The sequence below is a fragment of the Schistocerca nitens genome, chromosome 9, assembly GCF_023898315.1.
Source record: "Schistocerca nitens isolate TAMUIC-IGC-003100 chromosome 9, iqSchNite1.1, whole genome shotgun sequence".
In the NCBI taxonomy this organism is placed as follows: Eukaryota; Metazoa; Arthropoda; class Insecta; order Orthoptera; family Acrididae; genus Schistocerca; species Schistocerca nitens.
Window position 1 is genome coordinate 86,913,479 of NC_064622.1, and position 12,137 is coordinate 86,925,615.

At 45.0% G+C, this 12,137-nt stretch overlaps 1 protein-coding gene across 1 annotated transcript in view; it reads left to right on the top strand.

Annotated features, from left to right (window-relative positions):
* The window catches only part of LOC126204024 (somatomedin-B and thrombospondin type-1 domain-containing protein-like), a 388,740-nt gene that overhangs the window by 202,585 nt on the left and 174,018 nt on the right, over positions 1-12,137 (top strand). Inside the window, exon 4 of the mRNA XM_049938451.1 lies at positions 2,320-2,434. Coding sequence (XP_049794408.1) covers positions 2,320-2,434 — 115 coding nt within the window. The remainder of the gene's footprint in view (positions 1-2,319; positions 2,435-12,137) is intronic.

Consider the following 12,137-nt stretch of genomic DNA (forward strand, 5'->3'; position numbering starts at 1 on the left):
GGAATATTCAGGGTGGAGAAAAATTGTCACGAAACACACTTTTGATAGCTGATGCCAGTAGGAAGCAAAATTACTAATGTTGTGTAGGTCGACAACGCACCATTTTTAAAATACGTGAACTTTTCGCCACGCGCTCCGATTGGCAGTGGGACTGCCCTGCTGCCGTTAGTCGGTTGAGGGGCAGAGCTCGGGTTGTCGGTCCCCACATACAAACGTCCCCTGCGCCGTCACAGCCCCGTCGTAATACGCACACATGTCGAATATGTGTTGCTGTTTATTCACATGTAAGCTTCGCTTCGGAGAACACACACGTCACCTGCGATTTAGTAAGCATGGCGCCCCAGTATTCGTTTGAAGAACAAAGAGATCTTCGGCAGGCAAAGCATTTGCGGTCATGCGTTGTCGAGAGCATCCGGCAACAGGCAATCCCACAGCCAATCGGAGTGCGTGGAGCCAAGTTTCCGTAGTTTAAAATTATGTGTTGTCGACCTACACAACATTAGCAATTTTGGTTCCTACTGGCATCAGCTATTCAGGGTTAAAATATCGTGACACAGCTTTTCTCCACCCTGTATAAAGTTCCGGGTAACGTACGGATCATTTTCGTTCTACACAATTATCCTCCGCACAGTTGCTTAAAAGTAAACAGCGTTTGTAGCAATAATGAAATAGTCGATTTTCACGTCAGGTTTCATTCGAAAATTTTGATTTGTCACGTGAAACAGAAGGATGTTGTAGTAAAAATAAGGAAAATACTACCGGTTTAACATTGACCACGATGAAGAACGTTCTATTAAGTACAACTTATGTATGTCCTCCTAAACTGCTTTCTTTACATAAAAGCACTGAAGTTACACGATCGAGTAATTTTTATTACTTATGAAATGCAATTTATAATCTATAAGGATATAAAGTGCACAATGGACTAACACTGAATGAAGTGCAGTTCTAATTACATGAAAAACAACCGAAGAAACAAAAAAACATAGACAAGTCGTCGGCTCCCAGTTTCTCTCTTCGACATTAATTCATATTTTTGTCCCTACCGATGCTACGAATACCACAAATAATCATACCATTTACTACGTCATTTATGTAGTGTACCAAAACTACCGGAACATCGATTTGGTAGAGCGCAGCACTTAGATTTGCTGTTCAGGAATGCAACCACATTTCATACTCGCTCCCTTTTTGGAGACCGATAAACAACTTCGTAAAAATTTAACAGCTTAATCCTTATTTTCCTTCTTCCTTTAAAATTCCATACCTCAGTTCTGTAGGAAGTGAACCCTTCTTGGATCAGTTTGTTGTCCGTCAGTCTGTCTCTCTCTGTCTTCCGGCTGCTGAGACCAGTTTTCGTCGGGAACGGGTTGAGGTTTCAATTTCATATTTACGTCACGTGCTAAGGCTTACGGTCCCTTAGCAGTGTAAACACTGTAAACTTCTTGGCCAGTGTAATGTAAAGATCCGAACGTATGTGTCACATATTTTGAAACTCTTTAGCTCACTGATCAAATAAAAGAGGCGTATTCCCTAATTGTGAATACTATTAGACATCGCCTGTACAGTTTATTTGTACCGGATCAGTACTCGAACCCATGCGAGCAGTCGCCATAATCACTCCTGCTATCCGTGCGCCCCTGCCGAACCGATCGAAGCCTCCGTAAGACACTGTGTCTACGCCCTAACGCGCACAGTTTCTGTGATGACCACACAGTGAAAGGATCGTGTGACCACTGGAGATATTCTATTGTACTGGTTTTATTTTCACTGTTAAATATACGTTCAGTTTTTAGTAAAAAAACACAGAACCATGTTCTGAAACATGCTTTGTTTTCCACTAGACAGTGCCGCAAGGTCCTCCAGAATCGTTACACGACACACACGTATGTCATACAAACAAATGTAAATCTACCTGATGATGGACGTTTAAACCTTCGAAACGCGTCGAGGAGATAAATAAACAGTGACTGGTATCGTAAACATGTTTGATTCAATGTTTACAATGTTTAGTAACATACAACTTAGATAAATCGTAAAATCGTGCAACGCTTAAGGTACACCTCGTTTGTATTCACGCAACTCAGTCTCTCTCTCTCTCTGTTGCAATGAATGCGACTCGACCCAATGCAAAAACCTTTTAATAGAAAGGATTGGATAGGAAAATGCAAGTCTTGATGCAAAAGTCAGACTATGATTAATACGGCTTATCATCTCTTACTTTTGCACGAGAGTAAATTCAGAGGCGTTTTTTTTCTGATTGCAAGTCTTTTGTTAACGTCGCACAGCGCTTAACTCGTGTTTTCTTTCTCGTTGCAGAGACGGCGATGCTGCTGCCTGCCAAGCTGGGTAACAGCCGGCGAGCCAACGAGACGACCGACATTCGGCGGAACCTGCGGCTCCGCTACCCCAAGCAGCCGCACGAGAACAACGAGTGAGTACCTACCTACCCTTCTACTTGCCAGCCGATTCTCCCCTTAGACAGCACCCCGTCGCTCGTCACCATGCGCAAGCTGCGTACGAGGCGACACGATTTGCGACCGGCTTACCACAAATCGTTCGCCAAATAAGACGGGCCGCACTTGGAAATCGGATTGTTTATTAGAGAAATCGAGAAGAAAGAATTACACTGTTGGGCAGGAACTGCATAGTTGAGTACTTGCGCCACTGACACGCGTAATATAGCAGTCCTAGCAATAAATATCCACCGCAGCTATCATTTCTTTCATCATAAATTTTATGTTGCCTCGTTAGTGCGAGGTACATGTGTGTTTAATTAAATGTAGCATACCAAATCTAGAGGATTTATTTATAGCCCTACACATGAAAATAAATTAAAAAATAGAAGGTAAAATGCCACAAACACTTCTAACTAACAAACAACTGTTATATCGGGTGGTTATAATAAAATTTTTCCTGTCTAACACGTTCCAACACGGAAACTATCGTACGAGTATATATGAAGATAGTAACTGTTGTCGAAAGAACAGATACCATTGATGACCGTGCAGCTTCTCTAGAATATACCTCAATGGGGACAGCTGAAAATGTGTACAACAACACTTGTTGGCGGCTCAGATGTTAAGTCCCATAGTCCTTAGAGCCATTTGAACCATGTTGTTCTTTCGAGAACATGTACTATCTTTGTATATATAGTTAAAGGCTACCCAGCCATTGACTTTCGTCTGTGTGAATGCGCACAGGTTGCCCGAACTCTTACGGGAATCGTCACCTTAGTGTGCGCGAGTAATGAGTGGATGGGCAAATATCTATTAGGTGCATAACGTATGTAGATTGTGGACAGTTGGGAATGTGGGTCTCTCGGGAAGCGTGGAAGGGACAAGTCCCTGCAGTCGCGCTATTCATCTGTGTCCTCGGTGGCTCAGATGGATAGAGCGTCTGCCATGTAAGCAGGAGATCCCGGGTTCGAGTCCCGGTCGGGGCACACATTTTCAGCTGTCCCCATCGAGGTATGTCAACAACACGTGTACGCAGCTGAGGGTTTCAATTAATTATCATTTACCGTACGAGTACCAAACTAGGTAGCATTTATGTCCAGAGTATGCGGTGCATGATTTCCATGCGTTATAGCGCCGCCGTCCAGTTCTAACTATGGCTACTAGCTTCTTAATCAGTCATCGTGATCATAGTCATACACATCTGACCATCGCAGTGCACTTGTTCACGTGTCAGCATGAGCTTCGATAAAAGGAGCAGGGCATTATTGGTGAGGCTCTGTTATCAAAACAACAGTAATGCTGCAGCTAGCTTCTAGAATATTGCCGGCTCTTTCTCCATCTGCTGTGCGGTGCTTGATGATGAAGTTCGAATCAATTGGAGAACTGGGTGTCGCTGAGGGAAGAGGCCGACGACTGACGCACCACACGTGGTTGATGGAATCGCTATTGCTGTGGCAGAGAACGCTGCGGGCAATTCCCGACCGCCAGGCAGTGCGCGTGCTGTGTCACGACAGATGATCTTCCCGTGGTCCACTGTACGGAACGTGTGGGGATCTTCGCCTGCAGTCACTGTGCAAGAACTTCCTCTGTATGGTGAACGTGTCACCTTGTGGTGTGGCTTCACGGCTACGTTCATCATTGGCCAGTTCTTTTTTGAACAGGTTGGCGCCCAAGGGCCAAGGCGTGCAGTGTGACTGGCCAGTGTTACTGCGATGTGCCTCGCCAGCACGTCATACCCGCCCTACAGGAGAGAGTTTTCATGCAAGATGGGGCCCCACCGCATATCGCTCGTGAAGTTCACCTACTTCTCCGATATGCATTTGGAAATGATCTAATTATCAGCCGATAGTTTCCAAATATTTGCCCAGCAAGATAACCTGAGCGCACTCCCTGTCATTACTGGGTTGGGACTACCTGAAGGACAGGGTCTACCAGATGAGCATTCACACGTGTTCTGATCTGAAGCGGAGCATATCATGAGAGGTAGCCAGCATACCTATGGAAAGCTTGGTTCTGCTTTGCAGAATGCAATACTGCGCCTTCAGACCCTTCTGGACACTGACGGGCGCCATATTGAGGTCCTATTTTAGCAGTAATGGTACTGATATGCTAATGGTACGATGCACCGTATTTCAGTTGAATTGATTCTGCATTACTTCTCTTCCACATGTCCTCGGCATTGATGCTACCAAGTTTTGTCCTCGTACGGTAATTAGTTTCCGTCTTATAAAGTGTTAAATAGGGGAAATCTAATCATAACCATCCAGTCTTCTCATCTAGTTAAGGCGTGATGGTGCAGCCATAAGAAAGTCGTTCCGATCACCCCGGTACGCTATCAGTTTTCACTTGTCAACAATGTGTCGGATGGTCTGGTGCCGTGCTCCAAAATCACAGCTTGGGCTGCACTGCTCATCCCTGATGTGCAGAATGTATGCAAATACGGGGTTTGTAAGAAACGTAGTGTGACTCATTTTTATTCACCAATTTTTTTTAAACAGCGTATTTTCACCTTCAAAGTAGTTTCCTTCGCTAGCTGTACACTGGAGAAATTGTTGTTCCCAGTATGTATGTATTACACCGGGGACCTAGAAACGACGGAGAGGCTTCGTCCCGCCGTAGACCTCAGTGGTTCAGAACCCCACAACAAGCCACCCAACCCACCGCCGCCCCACACCGATCCCAGGGTTATTGTGCGGTTCGGCGCCCAGTGGACTTCCCCGGAAACGTCTCATACCACACGAGTGTAACCCCAATGTTTGCGTGGTAGAATAATTATGGTATACGTGTACGTGGAAACGGTGTTTGTGCAGCAATCGCCGACACAATGTAACTGAAAGAGAATAAGGGGAACCAGCCCGCATTCGCCGAGGTAGAAGGAAATCCGCCTGCAAAACCATCCACAGGCTGGCCGTCACACCGGACCTCGACACTAATCCGCCGGGCGGTTCCCTGCGGGGCACCGGCACGCCTTCCCGCTCGGGAAGCAGCGCGTTAGACCGCGCGGCTAGCCGGGCGGGCCTGTTCCCAGTCTTGGTAACAGAGTTGAAAAGCTTCAAGTGTTAGGGCCTTTAACATGTCGGTGACATTCTTTTGAAGAGACTTAAATTTCTCAGGCAAACATTTCATTATAAGATCTATAAGATCACCTATGGTACAGGACTTTCCCATTACATCCAACGCTGGGGTGCTATTCCAGTGTCGGAGAGCCCTGGCAGTAGTGACAATGTAAGGGAAAATAAGCAGAAGTTTGTGTTGGGGAGGGCACTCAACTTGGGTGGTCCGTGCAGCAATGTTGACCATCGTGCTGCGGTAGTGTAATGATTAGTATTTCTGCCTATTTCTGCCTAGCAAGCTGAATGTTCTCCAGAGCCCTAAACTGACGTCCTTATGACATTATTTAATTGCTGGAAAAAGAAAAAGTCACAAGGATTCAAATTAGGTGAATAGGGGAGCTATGGAACGATAGGAATGCCTTTTAAGGTCAAAAATTTCTGGATGGAAGTGGCCGTGCGACGTTGGGCGTTGGCATGATGCAGCATCTACTTGTGTGTAATATCCGGTCTCACTTGATTAATCCTTTTCCCGAGACTTTCATGGACATCTTTGTAAAACACTTGGTTGACAATTTGTCCAGAAGGCATCAATTCCTTATGCGCGTTAGTCCTACTGAAGAAACCAAATCGGCGTTTCTTTATCTTTGTTTTGTTGCTGCGAGATTGTTTCGGTCGAGGAAATGTATCAGCGTACCATTCCTACCTTTGCTGCTATGTCCCGGGATTGTACTCAGAAGCCTAGGACTCATCATCACCTGTGATAACACGACTGAACCATTCGTGGTCATCGGCAATGACGTCATGAAGGTCAACGGACACGTTTCTTCGATTGTCCCTCACTTCAGCTGTGGGGGTTTTCGCCACCATTTTGGCACAGACCTTTAAAATGTGGAAATTTTTGGTCAAAATTTGATGTACGATGAGACTTTCAGTTTAACAGGTCACCCATCGTTGTTGTTGTTGTTGTTGTTGTTGTGGTCTTCAGTCCTTCGACTGGTTTCATGCAGCTCTCCATGCTACTCTGTCCTGTGCAAGCTTCTTCATCTCCCAGTACTTACTGCAACCTACATCCTTCTGAATCTGTTTAGTGTATTCATCTCTTGGTCTCCCTCTACGATTTTTACCCTCCACGCTGCCCTCCAGTTTTAAATTGGTGATCCCTTGATGCCTCACAACATGTCCTACCAACCGATCCCTTCTTCTAGTCAGGTTGTGCCACAAACTCCTCTTCTCCCCAATCCTATTCAATACCTCGTCGTTAGTTATATGATCTACCCATCTGATCTTCAGCATTCTTCTGTAGCACCACATTTCGAAAGCTTCTATTCTCTTTTTGTCCAAACTAGTTATCGTCCATGCTTCACTTCCATACATGGCTACGCTCCATACAAATACTTTCAGAAACGACTTCCTTACACTTAAATCTATACTCGATGTTAACAAATTTCTCTTCTTCAGAAACGCTTTCCTTGCCATTGCCAGTCTACATTTTATATCCTCTCTACTTCGACCATCATCACTTATTTTGCTCTCCAAATAGCAAAACTCCTTTACTACTTTAAGTGTCTCATTTCATAATCTAATTCCCTCAGCATCACCCGACTTAATTCGACTACATTCCATTATCCTCGTTTTACTTATGTTGATGTTCATCTTATACCCTCCTTTCAAGACACTTTCCATTCCGTTCAACTGCTCTTCCAAGTCCTTTGCTGTCTCTGACAGAATTACAATGTCATCGGCAAACCTCAAAGTTTTTATTTCTTCTCTATGGATTTTAACACCTACTCCGAACTTTTTTTTTTTCTTTCCTTTACTACTTGCTCAATATACAGATTGAATAGCATCAGGGAGAGGCTACAACCGTGTCTCACTCCCTTCCCGACCACTGCTTCCCTTTCATGCCCCTCGACTCTTGTAACTGCCATCTGGTTTCTTTACAAATTGTAAATAGCCTTTCGCTCCCTGTATTTTACCCCTGCCACCTTCAGAATTTGAAAGAGAGTATTCCTGTCTACATTGTCAAAAACTTTCTCTAAGTCTACAAATGCTAGAATCGTAGGTTTGCCTTTCCTTAATCTTTCTTCTAAGATAAGTCCTATGGTCAGTATTGCCTCACGAGGTCATCAATTAGTGTGAATGTAAGCTTAAAATATCCTGTTCGTGGCTCCTGGGTAGTGCTAAGCGATGAACACTTCAAGATAGTCAGTAGAACAGTAACAGCGACTTACCTAAACATCGACCTATATTTACTCAATTTACGCTCCGCGTGTTCCTATGCTATAGACAGGTACAGGTCCCTTAACAGCGATTAGATGCTTCGACTGGGCGTCGTTCAGCTTGCAGCTTGAGGTTTGCACATCGCGGACTCGGTTTGGCGCATTCATGGACGCCATTTGTGCCCTCGGAATGTCGATTGATTCGAGCACTGGCGTGTGGATTACACTCGAGGCGGCCATGCAGCGGAAGGCGCCGAGCTGTGAGCCGCAGCGGTATCAGGCAGCAGCAGGGTCAAATGGCTCTGAGCACCTTGGGACTGAACATCTGAGGTCACCAGTCCCCTAGAACTTAGAACTACTTAAACCTAACTATCCTAAGGACATCACAAACATCCATGCCTGAGGCAGGATTCGAACTTGCGACCGTAGCGGTCGCGTGGTTCCAGACTGAAGCGCCTAGAAACTCTCGGCCACTCCGGCCGGCGGAGCAGCAGGACTCAGGGATTTTTGCAGCGCATCTCTCGCTTTGTCGACTGTGTGAGTTGCCGCACATGTATGCCCGGTCTTGGATTTTCATCTACACGGTGGCGGAATATCAAGTTCATTTTGTTTAAAACAAAAAAAAAAGTTCAAATGTGTGTGAAATCTTATGGGACTTAACTGCTAAGGTCATCAGTCCCTAAGATTACACACTACTTAGCCTAAATTATCCCAAGGACAAACACACACACACCCGTGCCCGAGGGAGGACTCGAACCTCCTCCGGGACCAGCCGCATAGTCCATGACTGCAGCGCCTGAGACCGCTCGGCTAATCCCGCGCGGCTCATTTTCTTTCTGCCCGTAAATCCCAGTTCCTGATAGGTACCCGTTTCGTGTCTTTTACTCATTTTAATCCATATGACCATAAGAAAACGTCCTTGTGAAGCGATATTGAACTCTGGCCACAAAAAATGGCACTTCCAAGCCATATTTTTCTTGGGATGAACCCCCACAGTCCTTTGCTGAGTAGCCAGTTTCAAGAGAACAAGGTGCAAAGCAGTTAAGAGTATAAAACAGCCATTTTTGCTGGAAAGAATGAAAGGTAAGATGGTGCCTTCACCTCAATCACTCTCAGAAAAACTCACGAAGCTCGGAGGTGGTGATGAATGCTTGCGTACGTTAGGTCTGTGACGTTAGATCTTGTAATCATTACATCATATGCCCAGTTGTGATTGCTATGTGCACACAACCGCAGATAAGATGGTCACCCCAAAAGAAATGCACACTGTTTTTGTAAAAATACAGTTTTCATTCTGCATGTGTGAAAGTTTTACAGTGTGTAGACACATCCTTCCCTCTTGTTTTCAAACTTAGTGCAACCTGTTCCCGTAAGTGGCGCCGTCACAGCATGTCTTCAAGATGGCTGCTACACTTGACGTTCGTCAGTAGCAACGTGCTGTCATAGAATTCCTGTGCTGTGAAAACGAGACAGTGGGAAACATCCACAAGAGGTTGATGAATGTGCATGGAGATGCTGCTGTCGATCGCAGTACGGTTAGTCGTTGGGCAAGCAGGTTACGTGATGAAAGCGGGCACGGCAATATTGAGGATTGTCCTCACAGCGGCAGGCCATGTACTGCACACACTCCAGACAATGTGCAGAGAGTTAACGAATTGGTGACTGCTGACAGACGCATCACAGTGAACGAACTGTCACGCTACGTTGGTATAGAGGAAGGAAGTGTTTGCAGAATACTGAAAGTGATGGCGCTCCATCAGGTTGGTCCAGAATTTTACCGTGCAGGTATACAGGCGCTGGTTCCAAGATGGAGTGAGGCAGTTGAGAGGGATGGAAATTATGTGGAGAAATGAAAATATTGTTCTCAGAGGATGTATCTACACACTGTAGACCTTCAAAAAAACTTTTAAAAAAATAGTGTGCATTTCTTTGGAGTGACTCTCGTATTTCCACACACTCTGTTTCCTTTACCGCGTAACTGATCTTTACAGTCCCTGATACCTCTCTACCCGACCATCACTTGAACACTACAACAAAGTAAAATCTTTTCTCTCCCATTCCATTACTCAGCCGTCTTCTCCAAGTCTTTTTCAGTATAGATACCAGACAGTGGAATGATCTCTCTCACTGTATCAAAGAACTAAAGAGACATATGCAGCTTCAAAAGGCAGCTGATCACTTAATTACCTTTCTTTCAAGTAACACCATTTCCGAGACCATTAACTAGTGCAGGCTATTTACATCCACATAATCACACTACAATAGAGACTTACGTGTTCGGTAGAAGGTTCACAGAACTACTCCCAGACTAATTCTCGGCCCTTCCACTGTGTAGTAGCACGTACGAGTTCTGATTTTTGTTATTTTATTACTACACTCTTTGCCGGCCGAAGTGGCCGAGCGGTTCTAGGCGCTACAGTCTGGCACCGCGCGACCGCTACGGTCGCAGGTTCGAATCCTGCCTCGGGCATGGATGTGTGTGATGTCCTTAGATTAGTTAGGTTTAAGTAGTTCTAAGTTCTAGGGGACTGATGACCTCAGATGTTAAGTCCCATAGTGCTCAGAGCCATTTGAACCATTTTACTACACTCTTCGCTCCACAGTATTCGGAGGAAGCTAATGACTGAAATTTTGTGATACAGCATTTTACTTTCCTCTGCATATTTCATACATAGGATAACAATTATTAACCTATGTAGAGATCGAGGCCCATGACAGTGGCCTCTGGATACCCCAGAGCCAGAGTGCGGTCCCCAAAATGCTCCTCCAGGGCATTAAACACCATCCTGCTTCTATGGGGTCGAGCTCCGTCTTGCATGAACCACATCTTTTCAAAATCAGGGTCACTTTTGATAATAGGGATCAAATCATCTTTCAAAACCTTCACGTACCCTTCGGCAGTCACGGTGTCATCAAGGAATATCGCAACGATTATTCAGTGACTGGACATTGCACACCACAATCACCCGTTGAAGGGGAAGAGACTTCTCGATCGCGAAATGCGGATTCTCAGTCCCCCAAATGCCTCAATTTTGCTTATTGAGGAACCCCATCCAAATGAAAGTTGGAGCGAACCATATTAATATATTTATTCCCATCATGCCCTGCGGCAACTGTGTAGCTTGAAAGTCCCAATGCAAACAGTTCTGAAATTATGATGATTTTATTTCATACAGTTCAATAATTGTCACTCTGTAGAAATTATTTAGAAAAGTATTAAAAAGCATACACTGATGTATAGCTTCATGATAGAAATTTCACATCATAAGACAAAAAAACATATAGCTTCTTTAACGTTGTTGGTCTGGCAATTGTCATTTGCTATTAGTATTTGTCATTGATTTTTAGATGAGGACTGTTTGCCTGCAGCCTAATAAAGGGAAAATTTGTTTCGGCAGATGCGTTTTGCCACAATTTACTGGGGCATCATCGTGTAGGATAGCGGAATATGTAAGTTCATATTTCTGCGTACGAAAGAAAATCCACGAGAGTATGTATTCCGTGGCACTCATGATGCCCTAATAAACCGAGGCAGAATGCGTTTGGCAGAAAAAATATCTGAAATGTGTTTGCAGTTGCGAATGTGGACAACTACCAGCTATAAAATGGAATGACGACAGTGAAAATGTGTGCCAACAGGGGCCGGAACCTTATCATTTTTCCCTCCATGTTGTTCGTTATTGCCGCCCGCGGTGGCCGAGCGGTTCTAGGCGCTTCAGTCCGGAACCGCGTGACTGATACGGTCTTAGGTTCGAATCTGTATGTGTGCGATGTCCTTAGGTTAGTTAAGTTTAAGTAGTTCTAAGATCTAGGGGACTGATGACCTCAGATGCTAAGTTCCATAGTGCTCAGAGCCATTTGAACCATTTGTTCGTTATTGTTCGTTGAATTTGGTCTGGGCGGACGTCACATGACACCCGTTCAAATTCATAGCTGATTCCTTCACTCAGTTTTTTTTAAAATTTATTATTTATTTTTATTTCAGAGGGCAGTCAGCCCTGTGACCGAACACGCTGAGCTACCGTACCGCGACCGTTAGGCTCTCCCCCATTAAGCTATCGGGTCCAAGGCCAGACCCAAACTTCCGTATCTTTTCAGCCATGTGTGTGCAACCTGCATTCGTACAGTCATTATGTATCCCGTACACTGGAGACATTTTAACTGAAAGTCGCTTGCCCAGTGTCGGCGAATATATACGACATGACAATGCCTATGTTGTTCCGAAGTATAATGCAATGTTCCTTGGGACATCCGTGCGTGTCCGAAGGAACAGGCGCTGCGGTGACTACAGCCGTTATGAAATGCACGAAATGTATTCGCAGTTGCGAATACGAACAACCGTCAGCTGTAGAATGGAATGATGGCAGTGAAAACCTGTGCCAGACACACGGATTTCCCGCTTGTCG